Source organism: Acanthisitta chloris, unplaced genomic scaffold (assembly GCF_000695815.1).
Source record: "Acanthisitta chloris isolate BGI_N310 unplaced genomic scaffold, ASM69581v1 scaffold26966, whole genome shotgun sequence".
NCBI classification, from domain to species: domain Eukaryota; kingdom Metazoa; phylum Chordata; class Aves; order Passeriformes; family Acanthisittidae; genus Acanthisitta; species Acanthisitta chloris.
This window is the reverse complement of record NW_008676879.1, coordinates 9,593-31,644: the sequence shown is the minus strand read 5'-3', so window position 1 is coordinate 31,644 and position 22,052 is coordinate 9,593. Positions and strand designations below refer to the sequence as shown.

At 50.2% G+C, this 22,052-nt stretch overlaps 2 protein-coding genes across 2 annotated transcripts in view; one reads left to right on the top strand and one right to left on the bottom strand.

Annotated features, from left to right (window-relative positions):
- Window positions 1–203: 203 nt before the first annotated feature.
- ADA (adenosine deaminase) lies at window positions 204–11,484 on the top strand (the record flags this gene model as incomplete). The annotated part of the gene is made up of 10 exons (XM_009076312.1): window positions 204–265; window positions 3,575–3,697; window positions 3,815–3,958; window positions 4,823–4,938; window positions 7,139–7,263; window positions 8,903–8,974; window positions 9,238–9,339; window positions 10,081–10,148; window positions 10,613–10,742; window positions 11,383–11,484. Coding segments are annotated over 10 exons (1,044 nt in total), but the record flags the coding sequence as incomplete, so codon positions are not given.
- Window positions 11,485–14,949: 3,465 nt separating this feature from the next.
- The window catches only part of PKIG (protein kinase (cAMP-dependent, catalytic) inhibitor gamma), an 11,657-nt gene continuing 4,554 nt past the window's right edge, over window positions 14,950–22,052 (bottom strand). The window contains exons 2-3 of the mRNA XM_009076311.1: window positions 17,117–17,291; window positions 14,950–15,880 (exon numbers count right to left, since the gene is read on the bottom strand). Of these exons, the coding sequence (XP_009074559.1) occupies window positions 15,801–15,880; window positions 17,117–17,267 (231 nt within the window). The 5' untranslated portion in view covers window positions 17,268–17,291 and the 3' untranslated portion in view covers window positions 14,950–15,800. The remainder of the gene's footprint in view (window positions 15,881–17,116; window positions 17,292–22,052) is intronic.

The following is a 22,052-nucleotide window of genomic DNA, read 5'->3' as shown; positions in this document are numbered from 1 at the left end:
TAAATGTGTAAGCTATAAGATAATATTTAGACAATATTTAGATGGTGAAAAATAAACTTTATTATGATTATGTTTAAAAAAATGTTTGTGTGTTTCCTTGTCATGACTTTGTCCCTGTATTGCCTGCATTTATGCCCTTGTGAGCTTAGAGCTGCAACAAAAGTGCAGAGATAAGAGTACCTGACCCATTTCTCTTATTGCAGGTGGAGCTTCATGTCCACCTGGATGGAGCCATTAGACCAGAGACAATCTTGTACTTCGGCAGGTGAGTTGGGGGGGAAGAAAGCTCTGGGAGCTGCAGCTCAAAAGCATCATCCTTTCTGCTTGTTCTGTTCTGCAGCAGAATTGCTCCTGCAGGCAGCAAACCTGGCTGGTGCTGCCTCTGCCTCTGCCCAGATGGGTCCTCTGGCTGCACACTGCAAGGAATGAGCATATCCCAAAGGGCTGCACAGGTAGCAGCAATGTGATGAGGTTGCCATAGGTTTCTCAGCTGGGGAAGCTAAGAGGAGCCACCATGAGAAGCCCAGAAGATGTCTCATAAACATCTGCCTGCCTTTGAAGTGTAGCTGGGACGCGGCAGAGTCGCTGTATTCTCATTTCTTTTTCCACGTTCCTGTTTGCAAAAGCAAGTGAAATGGCAGCAGGCTGGGAGTGTTGTCTTGGTGCTGCTGCCATTCCACAGCTGGGGAGGAAAAAACAGCTTGGGTGCCCTTCTCTGCCCTGCTGCCATGTGCCTTTGAACCCCAGGCTGTCTGCCTGATGTCAGCAGTCAAGGAGTCACGCTCGTGTGTGGGTGACCCAGGGAAGCACTTGGCAGTGACTTAGAGAGAGGTTGTTTCCTTGACAGAGCTCACGTGCATCTTCTTCCTTCAGCGTGGATTGTTTGGGAAGGAGTGGGGTGAATGATTAACTGGCATGAGGGCCTGGCTCCATGCTTGTAAGCAAAATAAACAACATTTCTTCCAGCTGTCACTGATACCCTCAGATCGAGAGCGTAGCAAGCTTAAAGTTTCAGGAAACAGCTCTTAGGCACAACTCTGGTGCTTTGGGGAGGAAGTCAGTTCTGAAGAGGATGAGAAGTGGTTCTGGCATCCCAGCAGGCTCCAAAGCAGTACAGTCCTAAGGGGGAAATAGTCTTTCTAAAGTAGCTTTTTCTGCAGGGCATGGCCATACTTGTTGTCCTGTTGTGAGTGCAAGGAGGGTGGATCAGAACTCTCCATCCTATTCCTTGCAGGACATTGGCACAGCGAGCAATGTGCCCTGGTGGCCTGCAGGGCTGGAATACAAGCCCAAAGGGACAGAAGAGTTGGTGCTGACTCCCTGGGGCTCTTCTGTGTCCCTCTGCCAGCATAGAGAAAATGTCAGTGTCCTCCCTTAGCAGAGTTGTAGGAGCCCTGAAGCCCAGGAGGTACTGGCTGTCTGGGGATCATATGCCAGGATCCTTGCTTAGGGCAGAAACCTTCGTTGCTGAATGTGTGCCGAGTTCCCCCTTATTTTTAAACAGTCTTGGCATCCCCTAGAGCTGCCAGCCCTGGGGTGGAGGAAGGCTGTGCTATTCATGGGCTCTAAAACTTGTGCTCACACACAAAAAAAGCAATGGGACAGTAAAGGAGGCTGTAGGGCACTGACTGCCTTAATAACCTCACCGTGGGCACAGAAAGCTGCTTGTGGTCTATTTTTAAAGGTAAAGAGCTGGAAATAAATTTGCCAGGTGGTGACTGACCATGTACATATAACCCCAAGATGCTGGGATGCACCATGGGCTCTAAAACTTGTGCTCACACACAAAAAAAGCAATGGGACAGTAAAGGAGGCTGTAGGGCACTGACTGCCTTAATAACCTCACCGTGGGCACAGAAAGCTGCTTGTGGTCTATTTTTAAAGGTAAAGAGCTGGAAATAAATTTGCCAGGTGGTGACTGACCATGTACATATAACCCCAAGATGCTGGGATGCACCCCCTGGTTTTTTTAACCCAGATGTTTTTATAGACTTTGGCTCCAATTCTGTCAGGTCTGGGTCAGGTTTTGCATCCCTCTGCCCAGCCAAAGAGTTTAGAGCTGTGTCAGACCCCTCATGGGACTGGGTGCCCCAAGGAGAGGTGCCCTTTCCATGGTGGGATGGTGTGTGTGGTGCTGCCCATGGCTGGAGGTAGCTCTGGGCAGGACACCAAGGTGCCAGTGGGCACAAAGCTTGTTTCCCTGGGACAGCTTTGCTTTAGGAACGATCCCACCTACCAGGAAGGTTGGATGGGGCAGCAGTAGTTCCCAAAGCCACACTGGCATGATCCCCTAGACCTCCTCATCCAGTGACCTGACTCCAGTGTGGATCATCCCAAAGCACTGCTGCTACTCATGTAGAGGCAATCCTTGGGGAGGCACATGAAAGAGGTCAGGGAAGTGGCTTTGCTGGAGGGAGCTTTCCCTGGGCAGGTGTAGGAAGGTGCACACTGGTTTCTGGAGCAGAGACTGATGTGTCAGTGCCATGGAAAGGGCAAGGCAGGGAGGAAAACCGATGCCTTGGCAGCAATGAGTGTTCCCTGCTGAGTGCCAGCAACTTAATCTGTGCCGACTGCATGTGAGGGCTGAGCGTGGGGCTGGTTTCCTTCCTGGCCAAGCAGAGGAGCAATGTTTACTGAGCCTAGGAGTGGGTTCCTTTGGACTGTGTCCTTGCATGGCCCATTGGGATGCTTGCTGGCATTGGGACACTAAAGCTGTTTGTGGTGTTTTGTCTCTATTAGCAGAGATCTGTTACTCAGCTGTAATTCATTGTGGCAGAGAAGAGGATTAAAAGCAAATGTATAGTTATTATTCCAAATTTATGTTGGCTTGTGCAGGGTACCAGAGTGTGGGGGTGTCAATGCCCACCCAGATAGCTTGCAAGCCCTTGGCTGGCAGCCCCCTCGAGCCCGGCTGTCTCCCCACCAGCGACACCTCCACCCACATGGTACTCTCCAGTTGCTCCAAGGAAAAATGACCTCTTCCCTCTTGGAAGTATTTAGGTGGGCTTTAGCATCTCCACCCTTTGGTGAGAGCAGTTGTTGCTTTTTGCTTCTGTGTGGGTGATGTCCCTGTCGGGGAAGATATTTGGCTTGGGAATCAGCTCACTCACTGGAGCTGCTGGCACTAAACCCACAAGCTATGACATTTCTGCCTGCATGATCCTGGGCCTGGGAGCATCTCCATGATTTTTCAAGCCTTTGAGCCTGCCTAAGTGGAAATTAATTTTTGTAAAGAATTTTGGCAATTCTACTACTAGGACTAGGAGGTGCCAAGAAATAATCCAGAGCCCCTTTAGATTAACTTGTTCTTAAGCTTAAAATGTGCCCTGGCTATGTTCCTGCCAGGTCAGTATGGGCTTGTATTTTGGTTTGTTTGTGCTTTGCCTGTGTTTTGGATTGCCTTCCTCCCTGCTGGGATTCAGGGCTGCATCCGCAAGGAGATTTTGGAAGGACAGTGTGTACCGTATCTTTTCTGTGAAGAGATGGTGGTTGATGTTGCCAGCTCAGGATGCAATTGTTGTTTGCAATGGACTTGGTAACCTTCCCCATCAGTAACACGTGACTTCATTTCCAGGAAAAGAGGCATCCCTCTCCCTGGCAATACTGTTGAGGAGCTCATGAAGTATATCAGCTATGACACACCACTGACACTTCCTCAATTTCTAGAGAAATTTAATTACTACATGCCTGCCATTGCGTAAGTACTCTGCTTTTTGCTTCTTCCCCCTCAACCCTTGGCAGGGTCTCTTGGCTCAGCTGGAGATCCCCCGTGGGTGCTGAGCCCTGGTGATGAGTGCCACTGCCATCCCTGCAGGGGTGACCGTGAGGCAGTGAAGAGGATTGCCTATGAGTTCGTGGAAACGAAAGCCAAAGAAGGAGTCACCTACGTGGAGGTTCGGTACAGCCCTCACCTCCTGGCCAACTCTGGCGTGGATCCCATCCCCTGGGGCCAAGCTGAGTGAGTGATCCTGCTGTGCTAGGGAGCTGGTGGGTGGCTGGTCAGGTGTGGAGAAGGCATGGCCCACACCAGTCAGTATGTTCAAAGTCTGCTGTAACCAAACCTCCTTTCTCCTCCCACACACCAAGGACTGTCATGCTTCCACCTCTCTTCCCCATCAATAGGGTTTTATCATCTTAAATATCTCTGGTTGCTGCTGTTTTCATGTCCCTTGCTCTGGGCACAGGATTCTGCATGTGCAGAGCAGCTGTGCTTGACCTTCTGAAGCTGTTCTGTGTGCGAGGGAAAGAAGCACTCAGATAGGGACTGCCTGCCCACAGAATGGGAATTTGAGCATGCAGAGGCAGTGGGTGTTGTTGGAGGGGGCTGGAGATCAAGCCCTTCCTTGCTTGTCATCCTCTCTGTGATCTGTGCCTCTCATTAAATCAGTACTGGGCTCTGTGGCCCTGCCAAAGTGTGCTGTGGTGGGTGTTGAGCCCTGTGCTGGGCACTGCCTGGCTGCAGGCAGTTGTCTGCCCTAATGTGATCCTCTGGCAAAGAGGAGATTCCTTTGCTTGGGCAGGATTGGCACCCAGTTCCCCAAGGCCTTTCTAAATCTTACTGTCATCTTTGCATGCTTTTGTGCCTAGCACCTGGTAAATGTGGGCATAGTGTGGGTGTAAAAGATGCTTTTAAGCTCTGGGTAGTTTCATGGGGCACCTGTGAATGTTCAGGTGAGTGGGAACCTCGGGCAGCCTGGGAGGGACTGACCTCGGACAACATGGGAGGACAACCTCCCATGAGGATGCTGAGCTGGACCTGAGGCTCCTGCCTGCCTCCCTGGCAGGTGTCCAGCCTCTTGCTGATGGCTCTTCTTCCCTGCAGGGGAGACCTCACTCCAGATGAAGTCGTTCAGCTCGTAAATCAGGGACTCCAGGATGGAGAAAGGGATTTCCACATCAAAGCCAGGTCTATTCTATGCTGCATGCGCCATATGCCAAGTAATGTATTGCAGCTCCCCTGCTGCTCTGCTCCCCTTCCCTGACGCGTGTGGGGGGTGATGTCCTCTGGGTTTGGGGCCCTGCAGAAACGTGGGGAAAGCCCCAGTCTGTGGGTCTGGGGCAGGAAAGCCCCAGTCTGTGGGTCTGGTGGAGGACCAGGCAGTGCTGAGGAGGAGTTTTTTCTTGGTGGGGTTCCTCTGCTCCCTTCACTTGGGGGAAAAGATCTGCTGGATGTGAGAGCAGGCATCTGTGGGTCTTGAAAGGTCTTGCTAGAGAGACAGAACAGGCTCTTCTGTCCCTTCCTGGGGGAGCTGAGGTCTCTGCTCCCTGCCCAAAGGCCAGAGCTCCCCTTGGGCCAGTTAAAGCCACTGGCACAGCAAGCAATGACTGCCTGATGGCTCTGAGAACAAATGACCAGGCATGAGATCTCACACTTCCCTGCTCATGTCCTGCTGCTGCAGCACTGTGTTCTTTCCTTATCCTGGATCATGGGGCAGCCAGACAATCTGCTGGCTGCAGTCAGTCTCTGCTGGCTTGAGCTGAAAACACAAGTCAAATATACTTAAGACACATATGTAAAATATCTTCATAAAATCAGCAGCTCTGAACTTTGTTGGTAAGAAGTGCTGTGACCCAGAATAGGCAGAAACCCCAACTTCCAGCATTTCAATGGGCTGCTGAGTTCTCTGTGCATCCAGGAAAGGATGCAGCCAGGACAAGGCTGTGTGACAGTAGCTGTTCTGCGTGAAGACTTTGTTCTGAGTATCCTCATATCTCACACCAGTTTTATGTAGGCTTAGATGGTGGAAAGATTTTTCCTAATGGTTCATTTGTGTCTAGAAATGTGAAAAGTTACATTCTCAGAAACTGGGAGATTTGAGAGTGTTTGTTTGGTTTTTTTCCTGCCTCCACAGGAAAAAAATACTTTTAAAATTTGGTCCTTACATTTCTGGTTTCTAGGAAGAAAATGTTTTTCTTTGTAGAAACCAAAAAGCTGTGAGGCACAGGCACATTGATCTGCACTTGCAGTCCCTGCCAGCACACCAGTGCTAAAGGCAGGAGGCAGTTGGAGCATCCAAGGGCACGTGCAACATGCATTTGCACTGCAGGAGGGATTGCTTGTGCAAACAAGAGTTGGCATTCTCATACCTGTGTCCTAGGGCACCAGCTGTTAGCCAGAGCTAGTGATTTGCTTGATAGGGTCTTTAATGCTGCATTCTGGATGTGGTGCACAGTGTAATTACACCTTGTAATTAATGAACTGTCAAAAGGCAGAGATGCCAGCCAGAACTAGCTCATATTAAACTTGTTAATAAAATAATGGCTCTAACCCTGCGAGTTGGAAGCTGATGAAAAAAAAAAGGAAGATGAAGTTGCACACATCATCTTGTGTTCATCTGATTTGGGGATTGTATGTACACAGCAGGTGCCTGTTAATTATTAACACTACCATTTATCTCTGTTTCTTGGCCTTTCTGCTAAGGTTAAGTGCTATGTGAGGTGGTAGATGCATGTCCTTTCTCAGAGGTTATCTATCCTGATCGGAGAGAGCTCTGAAGTAGTTTGTCAGCCACTTGTTACTCTTTCTCATTGATGCAAAAAAGATAAAGATTCAGCTCCTTCCCACCAGGAGTAGAATCCATCATCTTGCCCAGAGGAGTTGAGGATGCCCTACAATAGTACAGGGCCCTCCAATGATCCCTCCTGGCCCAAACTCCAATAGGAGTTTGGACACAACATGTCTGATAGGCCATTTCTTCCCTTTACCCCACCCTTGCCCATCCTGGGATGGCATGAAAGCTCAGGAATGAGTTGAGGTATTTCTCTGACACACCATGTTACAGCCCCAGGGCTGTGTACTTCATCTCACCTCGAGCCACCTGCAGCAATCGTCACTGTTCGGAGATTTATTTTTTTCCCTCCTGCTCAAAGTGAGCAGAAAACCATGATGAGAGCAGTTTTACAGCTGGCAAATGCATTTGACTTCCTTTTCATTGACAACAGACTGATCAGTTGAAAGTTTTTATCTGCCTGAAGATGACAGACCTTTCTAGGAGCTTGCTAGCTTTCTTTTTGAGCATCCAGTTTTAGGAAAGACCAAAGGAAATAGCATTAGCCTTCTAGTTATTTGTTCAGAAAAATGGTGAAGGTGTGACTCTTCTGAATGCTTCCTCCTGAATCCTGGGCCTGTCTTTTCCAGGCTGGTCTCTAGAGGTGGTGGAACTCTGCAAGAAGTATCGAAATGACTCTGTGGTGGCTGTCGACCTGGCTGGGGATGAGTCCCTGAAGGTGGAGAATTACTCTGAGCATAAGAAGGCTTATGAGGTTTGTGGAATAAGCTTCTTCAAAGAAATTATAAGAAAAATATATATTGAGGGGATGTGTGTGAAGGGACAAGCAGCACATTTTTCCAACTGCAAACAGCTGGGACAGCTTAAAAATTTGTTGCAGCTATTAAAAACATTCAGTTAAATGGCAAAAGTATTTGTTTATGTTTCTTAAATGATTAATGGCAGGCATCATTGCTTAAACATGGCCTTAGAGCTGGGGCTTGGCATGCTACCCTGCAGCACTGAGCGTGACACAAGTGACTTGGAGCTCATGTCATTCCTTCCCTCTGTTGTTGGCTGGGGTCTGCTCCTGGGGCTTGCTGAAACCATGGCCAAGGGTGGAAGAGACTGGCCTTTCCAGTCTGGCAGAGATCACCCGAGGAGCAGAGAAGAAGCTGCACATTTGAAGGGCTTTTATCTGATCATCTCAAAAGCAAACACTGGAATGGCTTCAAGGAGCCTGATCACAGACTCTCACTAGATCTCAGCCTTTGCAGTGGCTCAAAGAGAATGCCTTGCTCCCCTTTGTTGGGAATCTTTTGCTGAGTTTAGGGTTGTTGGTCCCTTCCATCAGTGGGAGGAGGTCGTGCACCATCACTGCTAAAAGGGACAGTGGTTTGCAAGCAGTGCTCAGGTCTGAAACACCTGCAGCTTCCTCAGGGTCTTTACCCCATCAATCTGAGATGATGCAAGGTCTGCCTGCACTGCTGTGCTGGATGAACCGAGTGGTTACAAAGTGAGACACAGGCATGGGGTTCTATTAAATGGAGGGCAGGTGTGTCTCATCCAGCAGCACCCAGGTCCAGACTCCTCTGTCTGAAGAATTCTTGTCTCCGTGCCAGGGGCTTGCTCAGCCTCTGAGATGCTGAAGCAAACCCTGCTCCTGTCTGTATAAAGGAACTTTTGAAAAAGCTCATGAGTGCAAAGCCCTGAAGGACTGTCTGTGAAGAACTGCGAGACTGGACTTGCAGCCTGCCTGCTGCTGTCAGCTGGGTGGCCCTTCTCCAGCAAGGCAGGAGTCAGGATTCCCTCGAGGCTCCATGGCTTCCCAAAGCCCAAGTGGCCTGTGGCTACCTTAGCAAGAGACTTTTCGGGATGGCCATGGAGAGCATTTCAAAATGCCCCCAAAGCTGCACCACAGAGTGCTCTGACTAGACTGCCTCCACTCCCAGCCCCTTACAGAAGGGAGGTGCTTGGTGTAAGAGCATTTCTTCATATCTGCCCTGGGGTGCTTCTGAATTCTCCCATGTGGCTTCATCTAGCCAAAAATACAGAAGTTCCAAAGGCTGGAACTGCTGCAAGGTTCATGGAGAAGGACATGTGGGTGGAGGAAGGAGTGCTCAGAGCTTGCTGCTATCTGGAGGGGAGGCAGTGGTGAGCTCACCCAGTATTAAAAGTCCAGGAGTAGCCTGACTGGGCTCTAGTGGAAGGTGACCAGGATTTCTAAGTGACTCTGTATGTGGCATTACTGAGCTCTTTTGCAGTGCACTTTTTGAAGTGCAGTGCTCATGATCTGAGGGGTCTTGACACAGAGGTCTGTTGCTTGCTGTGTCCCCATAAGCAGTGCCAGTCCAGGAGTTTGCTGACCTTGCTGTGGATGGTGGAACAGGAACATGTTCTCTCTTGTTTTCCAGGAAGCTGAGAGATGTGGAATTCATCGCACTGTCCATGCTGGGGAGGCTGGCCCAGCTGCCATGGTCAAGGAGGTACGAGGAGTTCCCAACTCAGAACAGAGAGAGGGAGCAGGGGTGGGCAGTGCCCTGCATCCCCTGGACTGGGGAGGGAAGTACGTGGGACTTCTTCATACTCATAGCAAAGCCAACACTGGGGACCTGAGCAGAGATCTGGGCCCAACAGCAAGAGTCAGCTCAGTGGCATGGGCTGTACCCATGGTGGGGCAGGGATCTCTGGGCAGGCAGGAGCTGAGCTGGTGCTCAGAGGCTGTGCATGGTTTTCCTGTGCTCTCTAGGCAGTTTATGTCCTCAAGGCTGAGCGTGTTGGCCATGGATACCATGTCGTGGAGGACCCTGAGCTCTACAAGGAGCTGCTGAAAAAAAATATGCATTTTGAGGTAAGGATGTGTGGTGGGAGCGTGACAGCCAGGTAGCTGCTGTCTGAGTGGAAAATCAGCCCTCACTTGGGCTGTGCTACAGCCAGAGACATGACCTGACACCCAAGTGGTGACCATGTGCACAGTGACCTTGTGTTGAACCCGGATGCCTGAAGCTCCACAGGAAAAATGGTGGGGACACCTGGCTGTTTGCTGGGACCTGCTGCAAGGAGCACCAGTGCACACAGCAGCTTGCAGGAGGCATGTAGCAGAGAGAATGGATCCTGGTCTGGCTGCAGATCAATTCTGGAGGGCTTATTCACTAATTTATATACCTCAAGCCTGCAGGCTCCTCCTTCCACAAATCAGGCTGCTATACTGGAGTGAGTCTGGTTAGAGGGTGGAGTTACTGTGCATGGGCAGATTTCCTTTACTTTTACCCAGAATAGACATATCCAACTAATAGATGGAATATATATGCATATACTTAATGCCAGTGGTTTCCTGACTGTGGTTCCCACATGGCTGGTGGCTGACTGGCCATGGGAAACATCCTACTGGCTCCTGCCTCTGTCGTGTGGGCTCCTCACATCTGTGTCTCAGGATATGCACTGGTCTATCGGAGTAGCACTGAGGGGCAGCTGTGAACAAAGCTCTAAGCCTGTATCTGGGTTTACCAGCATGCTGAGCTATCTGTGCCCTCAGCTGGGGCTGAGATATACATGGTTGATTCTGGTTTTCATGCTTAACTCTCTCAAACAGGTCTGCCCTTGGTCCAGTTATCTCACTGGAGCATGTTCTCCGGACTTCAGCAAACACCCCGTAATACAGTAAGACTTCTCAATTATCTGCAGTCTTAAATAATCATAATTTGAGTTGATTATAGCTGCTTTATTGCTTTACAAAGGTAGTGCATGTCTAATTATGTAGGACAATGTGGCATGTCCTTGTCCTTTGGCATGAGGAGGTGTGGGAGTCCCTTGGGGAGGCTGCTCTGTCCCTCCTGCCCTGCTCTGAGCTGTGGGACATGAGATGCTGCACCCCAGCCACTAGCCCTGGTTTGTGGGCAAGGGCTGAGGCTGCTGGACCTGTGCTGAACCTGCTCGTTGCTGCACCAGAGACCCAGGTCAGTGCAGAGCAATGGGGAGACAAGCTGAGCCTATGTTTGTCTGCAGCAGTGCCAGTGCAAGGACAGCCCCAAGGTCTTTGCTTTTACTGCATTTCACCCTGAGAACTGCACAAAGAGTGTTACATCCAGTGCTTTGCCCACCAATTCAACCCAATTTCCTTACAGATTTAAGAAGGATCGTGCCAACTATTCTCTGAACACAGATGACCCCCTCATCTTTAACTCCACCCTTGACAAGGATTACAGCATAGTGAAGGAATACATGGGCTTCACTGAAGAGGAGTTCAAGAGAATCGTAAGTCAGCCTTGGCTGGGTGCTCTGCTGGTGTTCTGGTGCAGCCCAGAACAACCTGCTGATTTTAATTTATAAGCCAAAGAGTTTTTAATGGAAATCAGAAAATGATGCCCTGGCCTTGTAAGCAGGAGACTGAGGTGGCTGCTGAGTTGGCTGGAGGGGGGTGCTGGAGCACTGCAGGCAGCAGGGTATGAGTGCAAGGTAGGCTCTGAGGGGCTGCATCACCCAGGCTGACTGCCTTGGGCGTTATGGGGAACAGGTCAGAGTGGTGAGTGGTGAGCAGGTTGAACTGCCCAGCCAGGCTGTGTCCCATCAGGCTGCAGCCACTGCTGTGTCAGGGGAGGCTCTTGTCCAAAGAGCTGGGAGCGAAGGAGCAGGTCTAAAGTGCATACCCCCAAAATTCCAAAGTATTTAAAGACCTTTGATTTGAGCCTGCCTCGTTCCTCCTGGGACTGCTGCTAGTGATGGGCCAGAGCAGTTGCCCTTTAAAACAAGGCCATGGAAATGAATCTGAGAGTGGAAACTTTACACCCTTCCTTGCCTGTTGCTGCTCAGAACCAGATGTTAGGATGTGCACAACCACATGTTCGTGTCTGATGTGCCTTAGTATCTCTCTTGTGTTCCCCTTCTGCCTCCACAGAACATCAATGCAGCCCAGTCCAGCTTCTTACCTGAGAAGGAAAAGCAGGAGCTGCTGAACAAGCTGTACGAAGCCTATGGGATGGTCCCTAACGCATCGTGACCTGTCCCTGTGAGACAACCTGGAGCAGGGGCCTTTCTCCATGTGTGCTTGACTCTCCTCTGTGCTGGTGGGAGCACCAGGAGGAGGTGCCCAGAGTCGGTTTCTACTCCTGGCAGCCCTGTGTTAACCCTTACAGTGCTAATCAGAATCAGACTATCATATAAACCTACCTGCACCCCCACCAACTCTCTCCCAAATGGGCATCCATCCAGCTTCCTATTCTGCTGTTGTGCAAGCAGACTGGATCTGCCTGCTGGCCTGACTCCCTTCTCCATCTGCTGGTGTGTCTATACTGCAAATGCAAATAGAAGAACCTCTCCTGTTCCCCCCCCCCCCCTTCACCATTTATTTTTCACCTGTCCTGTCTGACTGACCTACCGGCCCCTTTTCTGCAGTGCTGAAATAACCACTTTAACTGTGGCCTGGGTTAATCTTCACCTTTCCAGGCAGGAGCTGGCAGGGAGCAAGCAGGTGTTTCAGACACAGAGGCTTTATTCTTGTCTGTGTGGGTAGGAGAGTTTGATCACAGCTGTATTTACCTAGGGTTAGTCTTGGGCTAACAAGACTGGAACAAGAACAAGCTGGAAGCTGGTGCCACTGCCCATGCACTGGTCTGAAAGGCATCTAAAACAAAACACAATTTTGGCATTCTTGAACAAGACCCCAATATATCAGGCCTCCCAATGTCACCTTGGGCTCACGCCCCAGCTGTGCTCACAGCTGGCCATTACCATGCTTGCACATGCATAGGAAGTTGGAATATAATTTTACCATTTTGGGCCAAAATCTGCCTTCTGGGGCTTTTCCCAGTTTTGTATTCATCCTGGAGAATTCCTGTGAGCTGCAGTTTGATCTTCCTCTATCTTTGTTTAGGACTTGGGAAACTTTGTATTCATCCTGGAGAATTCCTGTGAGCTGCAGTTTGATCTTCCTCTATCTTTGTTTAGGACTTGGTCATGACATGATCAGTTGCCTCATCTAACCATTCTGCCCTCTTCCTGGTTTGACATAATCATTAGGCACTCTTAAGGCTGGAGAAGTAAATTAACTAGCTAGGGCCCAATGTCACATGTTGACTCAGGCCCCATCTGATTGCCCCTCTCACTCAACTGTGACACTGGCTAGAAGTCAGGTTTTCAGTTTGGTGGAGAACTTATACAGACAAAATTCACCAAAAATTCCGAAGTGATTTTGGTGCATTATAGTGTTTTTACTCAATAAGTAATAGAGCTGTGCATCCAGAGAAGAGACCATCATTTTCTTACGTGAGTGTGTGGTGTGCTTTAGCATCCCAGGTGTCTGCCAAGATGCTTACTCCAAAGATACTGTACCAAAAAGTTGCCTTTGACAAGGGGCTGTGGTCACCACTACCACGGACAGACCACAGACTGGTCCAGTCTCAGCCAGCAGCGATTGCATGCTGAGAGTATTTCCATTCTTTCTGGGCTTCCATATTGGTCTTCTGAGTGAAATACTCATCTCTGAAGTACGTGGTGCATATATACACATAGATAGACAGATGAATATGCGAGAGTGATTTTCTTACTTTTATAAAGCAAATGATAAAACACTTTTAGGAACAAGAATGCAGTAAAGAACAGGCTTTTGGGGGATAATTTTTCTCCCAAAATTGTTTCTGAAGGAGTTGCTTGTTTGGATTCTGGACAGTTGATTGTTAATCCTGTTTAATAAAATAACAAATTTATATTTAAAGATAAATCTTCTTGCCTTTCTGTTCAAGGGGGACACAGGAACTGTGGCCTATGGTCTATAGCATGAGCCCTGGTACCCCTGCTGGAGTATGAGGGTTCATTGATAGGTGTGATGGAGGCTCTGGCAGCCTGATTCCTGCCTTTTCCTGCTGCCAGGTTGGAGCACTTTGACAGCCAGAGGGAAGCCTGCTCCCTTGCCAGAGGGGCAAGTTGAATTTATGGATGCAGGTTGTTCCATCCTCCCGTGTCCTTTTCCCTGCAGTAATCAAAGGGATGTGTACCACTGCTAGAAGCAGCAGTGCCATCACTGTGTACTCACTTTTTCCTTCAAAGCCAGTTCACAATTTTTTCCTGTCTCCTGGGTTTTGCACAGTTGGTTGATGCTCAGAGCCAGAAGAGGGGCAGCCTGGGCTGCCTGGCTGCAGCATCAGCCTGGGCACTGGAGTGTTTGCTGAAAGACATTTGGATTGTTTAGTACTTGGTTGGAGTTTTGAGAGGCCTGGCATGCCCCTGTGCTCAACTGAAGTGAGGGGCTCAGAGCATCCCTGTGCTCAGCAGCTTTACCAGCCAGGATGTGGCTGCATTAAGCCAGTGTCCTTGGTCTTTCAGCACAACCAGCGCTGGCAGCTGAGCTGGCTCTCCCTTGGCAGGGGGAACCCGATGCCTCTCGCCTGTCCCCTGAGAAAGTAGCTGGCCAACAGGTCCCTAGTCTTCTGCCTAAATATAATTCTGAAATAGATATTTTCTGCCCAGGGAGAGCTAAGATTAGCCTGCGTTTGACTGCTGGAGGTCTTGAGTGGCGCATGGTCCCTCCGCACTGCCTTTCAGTGTGTCAGCAGGAGCCAAAAATACTGTTCCGTGGTGGTGAGGAGAGCTGGAAATGGGGCTTAAAGACACAACTATGCAGTCAGCCAAGCCCAGGAGCTACCTGCTGGTTTGCCCCCAGGCACGGGAAATGGGAGCAGGCTCTTGGCTGCTGTCCGGGCACAGCTCTGCAATAGCAACCAGCTGCTCCGGGAGCCCTTTGTCAAAGCAGCAGCCACTACCTGGCTGCCAAATCCTCGTTTCCTGTGGGGGCTGGAGCCATGGACATGACTGCTGGCCCTGCAGCCATCACTTCTCAGAGACCCACAGACAGTTCTCTCTCTGTCTGGCAGCTGCTTCTCGGCTTATTTATGGCCTTGTTTTCCCTGATAAATCTCAAGCTTGTAACATTCAGTTCTTCCCTAGGCTGTCAGGGTGATGCTTGCCCTTGTGTCACAAGTGGGGAGTATTTCCCAGGCCAGCTCTGCCTTGTCCTTGTGCTGGCTGTCAGTCCTGGCCAGGCTGCTCCGTCGGGCTCGGCTCTGCCTGGGCTGGGTGAAATGCCAGCAATGTGCCCATAGCTCTGTCCTGCAGAGGGAAGATGCCTCTTCCCACTGGAACCAATTATGCTCATGTCTAGGTCACTCCAAACCAAGCCAGATTGTGCCTGACTCCTGGGATAGTAATGTGGAGGGGAGCAATACTCCACGGGTCCATAAAACACCCGTGGGAAAAGCACTGCTTGGCAGTAAACCTGGGAAAGCAGGGGCAGATTTCTAGAAGTCTCTGTGCCCAGCTATATCTGCCTCCACCTGCTGCAAACCTGTGGTGCTTCACAGACCCAAACAGAGAAGACTCTTGTAGCACAGCTCCATTTCTCTGTGAAACCACCCTGCAGCCCAAGGCAAAACAAAGGAAAAAGAAACAGGCAGAAAAAACCCACCTTCAGTACTTGAAGGCTGTAGTATTTATTCCAACAGCTTGTATAGTTTTATCAAACCATCTTTAACACAAAACATGTCTCCTAAAAGAGAGAATGGTGTGAGATCCTACCAGAGATCATCTCAGCTAACAGCTTGCAAAGTTAAGCCTGAATTTCAACAGTCAAACCAGCAAAATGCTTCTCCCCTCCCCTTAACAACATCTTACAATGCTAAACCCAAAGAAAAAGATGCCTGTGGCTGGTGCTGCTGTGTCTCCAGGTGAGGCTCATCCCCACAGAGCTGTGCTTTGGTCCTTTCCTGATGCTAAGCAGCAGCACAGGTGAGTGGTGTTGACACGAGGGCAGTGGGACTGGGCAAGTCCCTTTCACACTGCCCACCCTGACAAGGGGCCACATGGACAGTCCAGAGGCCACATCAGGTCTAAGATGCAGATGAGGGTGAGGATTAGAAAAACCAGTAATCTACATTTCTAATCTATGGAAACAGAATAAATAATAGTCTAAATTTGCAAAGGATGAAGGTACCTTGGACAGGAAAGTCTGATGTGTCTATTATTACTGAAATTGGTTTTCCCCCTAAGGGAAAATTGCAGCTAAGGCATCTCAAGAATGGCTCATATCACTACAACCATGGCAGTGTTGCTCTAAATCATTAGGGATGGGGGCAGAGAAGTCTTTTGGAGGTGCCAGTCCTTGCACAGCATCTTGTGGCTCTCTACACAAACATGGTTGCAGCAGAGGCATTTGACAGACAACTTGCTGTTCCAGGTTGGTTTTGTCCACAGATTCAATAGCAAACTCCTGTGTCACATTCACAGCAAGGCCCTCCTCCTGCCCATCCCACCCCCTGTCCGCTCTCATGGGGAGGGGCTGCCTTCTTGCCCCTTTGGTCTTGCTCCAGGGTCGTTGTCAGAAGAAGTGGCATCTCTTTGGCTTTCTGAGGAAGGGAGGATTGGGAAGAAAGCATAGTTACACTGCTGAGGACACAAGCCACCAGTAATTGCTACAGATGATTTTATTCACATTGCCACCTGAAGACTTATCACTCCCCTCCTGTGGCCAGGTACTTGGCCCCATCCCCGGGAGTGTTCAAGGCCATGTTGTATGGGGCTTGGAACAACCTGGTGTAGTGGAAGGTGTCCCTGCCCATGGCCCAGATGGTCTCTAATGTCTATTCCAAACCAAACTATTGATTCTTTGATGAAGAGTGGGTTCTCCCCTCACATTCCTGGAGTACAAACTATTCTCAACACATCTGGAGTTGCTGGGAGGGAGCCTCAGGGCAGGGATGTGCTCTCCTTGCCTAACTTGCAAGTGCTCCAGGACTGTCTGGCTGACAGCCTGGTAGCTGTCTGAGCTGCTCTCTGTTATAGAGTGCTTATTACAGATGGGTGGATGAACACATGCTAGTATGGTCATGTTGAAAGAAGTACAGTTGGGGTAACATGTTTTAAAATGTTTTTACAGTCACAGGTTGTAGGATTAAAAGAGTGAGGGCAAAAAACTGAGTTTCCCCTCTGCAGTAACACTCTATGTTGTGTTGCTCATTAGCGAAATCAGAGTGGCAAGTTTGGACAGAGGATTCAGGCTGCTCATAGCCAGCTGGCCAGCACGTACTGAGCAGGGAGATACTGCCGCCATGGTTGGGCTACAGAGGAAGATTTGGAAATGGCTGCTGGTGTTTAAAATTACTCCTGCCACACTTCCTGTGGAACTATTCACAGGTTGAGTTTTTTAAATCAACAACAACAAAACAAGCAAGAAAAAGAAAAGCACAACCTGCCCCACCTGTAGTTTTTATAAAGCCTGAGGTATATCTGATGCATAATCTGCCCTGGGAAGGGTCTTGGTCAGTCCATGCCTTGTTTAAACACCAGTGCCTCTACAAAACAGCTGAGCAAAGGGTCTGGGCTGGAGCGTGCAGTGCTCATGTGCCAGGAACCAGAGACCATCCTGCTTACTGCAAGCACCCCTTAGCCTGAGGAGTCTCCCACCAGCTAAGCACTAGCCAAGCATGAAGGCACTGAGTGAAGGCAGCGAGGAATGGGATGTTTCTAGTGAACATCAGCATGATGCTCCCAGAGACAGCACTGCTCAGCTGCAGTACCACTTCATGCCTGTCCCTTCCAGCCTGTGCCAGGGGCTGAGCTTACTGGTGTCTGTGGCAGCTCACCTGCTCCTTCAACAGCGAGGTCACCCAGGTCCTCGGTCAGCTTGCGCATGCTGATGGTGGTCGCATCCCGCTGGATGTCGTGGACAGCGTTCCTCCGGCCAGCCCGATCGCAGGCGATGAAGTCGGTGTAGGTGCTGGACTCTACCTCCATTGCATCTCTATTACCTGCAAAATGCTGCAGAGAAAACACAGCTGTGAGGTCAAGGATGCTCAGCAAGGCTTGAGTCGTGGCTCCCTCCAGGTTAATTTACTCTGTGGAGTTAAATTACAGCATGAAAAGAAATAGTCCCTGTAACTCTGCTCCAGTTTCTCTGACAGCAGCTACTGAAATCTCAGATATCAACCCCCTCACATGGGGTGGTGTGTGGGGTGACCCACTGTGTGGGGTGACTCACCACGCCAGGTGACCCACAGTGACAGGGGACCCACTGTGCCAGATGAGGGCAGGGAAGGATCCATCCCAGCTGCCCTACTGGCCCTTGTTCTGCCTTCACATTGCAAAGCAAGGCAGACAAGGCATTTGTCTCTCTGGCTGAGTTTCCAACCTTCTCTTGCAGCAACTGTCGTGCAGAAAAAGCACTACAGAGAAAGTCCTCCTTCCTCCTCAAAATGCCATGGGAGCTTTGAATGGAGTCCAAATTCGGTTCACTGCATGGGGGATGGGGTGCTGATCCAACCTGAATTTCTAATGGGAAATGATGGATACCCACCAGAAAACTGGGGGACCAGGGGAGTGTTTAATAGGAACGGGGCTTCAGAGCAGTATTGGCCTCCATTGGCTGTTGGATGTCACTGAAGAAGATTGGGCTGGACTGCTGTGAGATAAGCACTTTAACACGTGAAAATCAGCCCTTTTGTGAGACATTTGGATCCCTTCACTCCACTTGTGCCTGTGCCAAGCACACAGCACGAAGAAAGGCTCGGAGCGGCCACTTGTCACACGCGAGCTCCGCTGCGAGCCAGCTCTGAGTTCAGCCTGATGAATCCTTAAGTTGTTGGGTTTTTCATTTTAGCCAATGGTTTCACTTGCCAGCGTTTGCACAGCACACAGAGTGCAGGGACCACAGTAACTTGGGGACAGCATCCCAGGTATCCTGGCTCCTGGGCACGGAGCTGGAGAGGGCACACTGCCTCGGCACAGGAAACCTGGAGCTCTTGGTTCCTGCTCCTGTTTACTCTATTTGGCACTTAGTTTGTTTTTCTGCATGGAAGTTAGAGATTAATTGTTCTCTTATCTGTGATTCTGGTCACTGTAAAATATGCCTCTGGCTCTGCTCATGCTGTCAGTGCTTGGAGCAGGTCCCAATTAGAAACGCTCGTGTGTAGTAAAAACAAAGTCATGCACATTTAATGCACATTCACTCGCTTTTGTGCCTTGGGGTTAATGACCCACAGAGAAGTTTGCTCAGCCTCCTGTACAAATCCTGCTTAACACCGATTTTCCTACCAGGAAAATCTGCTGGCAGACTACCAGCCTGGGCAGGAATCGCACGCCTCGCTTCGTAATCCCCAGTGTTACGGCAGTAGAAAGGAGATGCTGGTGAAGGTGCAATAGGCAGGATAAAAGAGGTTAAATTCTCCCCGTTCCTGAGCTGAGCAGGGTGCAGTAACCTCAAACCTGCGGAAACACAGTACACCTTGGTAGCCCCAGGGACTTCTCTCATGTTGCTGATGCCAGATCAGGGAGTGCTGGCACTGGTTCATTGGTGGGATGTGGAGCTCAGCCTACCCAGACCTCCCAGGAGATCTTGCTTTCCAAAATCCAGGAAATCCTTGCAAAGAGTTGCCTCTTCCAAGGGCTTGGCATCCATCTAGCCCCTCTTAAAAGAGCATCAGGAAAAGCTGCATCCTTTGTCCCAGGAAGAGATTGCAGCTGGTTTTTCTCATATTTGTTCCTTCTGTCCCATATGTGCCGTTCCTGGGATATGGCACACACTGGATGCAGCATGTGGATGAGCTCAGACAGCAAAGTGTTTTTTACCCCAGGACAGGATGAGCATCCATCAGCCCCAGACAAGTCCTCATTAGAGCCCCGAGGCTGCCAGAGAGATGTCATACAGAGTTAGGAGGCTTCTCTAGGAGCAATCCAGGCAAGCCTGGGTCCATCTCCAGTCTGTGAGGCCAGTCCAGAGCTCATATGCTCTGGAGTCCTCCTGCCCGTGTACCAGGAGCTGGACCACCTGGTTCCTTGGATGGAGCCCCCAAACTGGAGAGCAGGACTCAGGCCCTGGGATGCTGCATTTTCCCGGTGTCCCTTGATGTCGCTGCCAATGGTAGTGGCAGCGCTGTGCCAAGTGACTAAGTGCCCCATCACACGGGAAAACGAGAGGATCCTCACTAAAAATAGAAGGCACCCAGGGCAGGTCTGGGTCCAGGCTCTGCGACCAGGAGATGGCGTGTGTGACTTACTTATTTCCGTGGCTGGGAGTGTTCCTGCCTTCAGCTCTCCATGCAAAGAGCTGGATTTATGAACAAAGCTTTCAAATTTGTGCAATTCCTTCGGGATTTTCAAGGTGGGCGGCTCTCAAAAGCCTTGCATGCAGATCCCTCCCCACTGGCAGAGAGACTCCAGCCTCTTGCACTAGGAAGTTGCTGGGCTGAGGAGATTATGGGAGCAGTCACCTCAAGTTTTGACAGAAAAAAAATGGTCTTTTTTCAAAGAGCATTTCCACATTTCCAGGCATGTGCAAAATAGTTCAGTGTTTCTAGTTTCATAGTTTCTACTCAGTAGAAACATCTTTTAACATCTGCCAGAGGCGAGAAAGGAACTACCTTCCCTCTTACCCATTCTTTATATCTGCCAGGGGCAAGAAAGGAACCACCTTCCCTCTTACCCATCCTTTATATCTGCCAGGGGCAGGAAAAGAACCACCTTCCCTCTTGCCCACGTAGTTCAACCTGAAACTGCATCACCATGGACAGTCACTCAGTGGTGGCAAGGGAGATGCAAACAGTGGTAAATCATTGCCAATGAGAGGGAATGATGTGCCAGCTCTTGCCCAGATGTTGTGGAAACAATCCCATGGCACACACATACAATGCACAAAGGTTTCCAGGGCACTTCAAAGAGATGATTCAGCTTGTCCCCAGAGGGTCCTTTCCTGCCCTCCCTTTCCTCCTTGCTGCTGATGGTAACAGAAACAGTCCCTGTGTCCTCAGCACAGCGTGCCACCCCGCAGGGATGGGGCAGGGAAGCCCATGCATGTTCCTCAAAAGCTTTTCTCTGCTACTTGGATAGAGGCTGTGTCCCCTCTGCCATGGGGATATGGTGCTGCCTGTCCCAGGGCAGCTGGCCACAAGTGAGGAAGTCCTTCACAAGCTGCCACTGACACCAGGCACGTCCCCAGAGCTGCCTCTGCTCCCATCCCCCCAAAACAACCTAGCTCTGCCAAACCTGCCATTTGGTCTGGACTTAATTTTCCATGGTGTCTTGTGAAGACTAAAACATTTGAGGCTGTAACCGTCTTGGCTTTGCTGGCATGGACTCAACTTCCAGAGTGGTTTTGTTGTCAGACTGCAACTGGGCTCACTGGCATTTTCCAGGGAAGTCACCCAACAGCTGACAGAGCAGCTGGCTCTACTCTGGGGGCTGAAGCTAAACCAGACCTATTCATTCCAAGGCTGAGTTTTATCCATTTAGAAGGTGGATTCTAAGAAATTAAAGGGTTAAATGTTTCCTCTGCCTTTTGGTAGAATAAACCAGGGCATTTCTTTTGGGTCATGCCCCATTCGATCCCACTGACAAGCCTGCATTTAATTCCTGTTTCCTCCTTGCCTGCTTCACAGCACAGATCCCAGGGCTACAGCAAACAGTTACTGCAAATAACACAAGAATGGCAGAGAAATTACCTGGAAACCCCTGGCAGGTTACCCTCAGCACAGGGCCCTGCACCTGCAGAGCCAACACAAGCCCAGGGCTGATCCCTGGGATTGGATGGCTCCTACAGTCACACCCAGTCCCGACTCCAGTTTCAAGGAAACCCTTCACACGATATTGCATCTGTCTCTTGTCTAGGTTAAACTTTTTATGGCTGGGAAGGGCTATTTTTGGACGCTGATGCTGGCTATCAGCAAGCTGGGCTGGACACAGCTGCTTCCCCCCCACCTACTTTGTGCTTCCTTTCTGCTCTGCCACTCTTACATCTTGTTTTTATCTGTGTTCTCCTCCCCACCTAAGACTCTGTTCTCTGTGTGGTAACCATAAGGCTTTGGGGCATAAGGTGGCTTAGTCCCCTGCTTGAACATCTTTGTCCCTTCAGGCAGGCAGCACAGCCCTGCCCTCTGTGCTGTCCCTGGGACACCTGGGGCAGGGAGCCCTGCACCTCGGCCACCCCTGTGCCCACCACGGGCACTGCCCAGTGGCAGGCTTTGGCAGGCTCACGTCCCGGGGTGCTGCAGTGAGCTGTGGCCCCAGGCTGTCAATGGCCAGTGGCAGCTGGGACCAACAGCTGTGGGTTTCAGTTGGAGATGGCTCCCTCATTCCACAGCCCAGCCCAGGACATACTCTCCTGCCTGCTCGGTGTCACACCACCAGATCTAACAGTCTCTCTTGTCCCCCAAACTTCTGGAGTCGTAAAGCCATGAAAGTGAAACCTTGCTGTGTTTCTGGGGTGAAATTCCAAAGTTTTGCTGGGGAACAGGGATGTGACTCCATCTTTTGCTCATGCATTGCATCCCACCTATCTCCCCTTTGCTGCCAACCTGCAGGGACCAAGGCATGAAGTGGTGTGGTCGCCTCAGAGCTCTCTGCATTGTGCAGTGCCCTTTGCCCTTTCATTCCAGGGTACAGGGACTATTATTAGATCTCTCCTGCTGGGGCCGGATCCATAACAACAGCAAAACATACTCATCAGCCCTGCTGGGCTTTTAAAATATTTACAGTGTGAGATGGTTTACTGAAGAGGGGAGCCTGGTAGAGCACAGAGACGGGAGCACC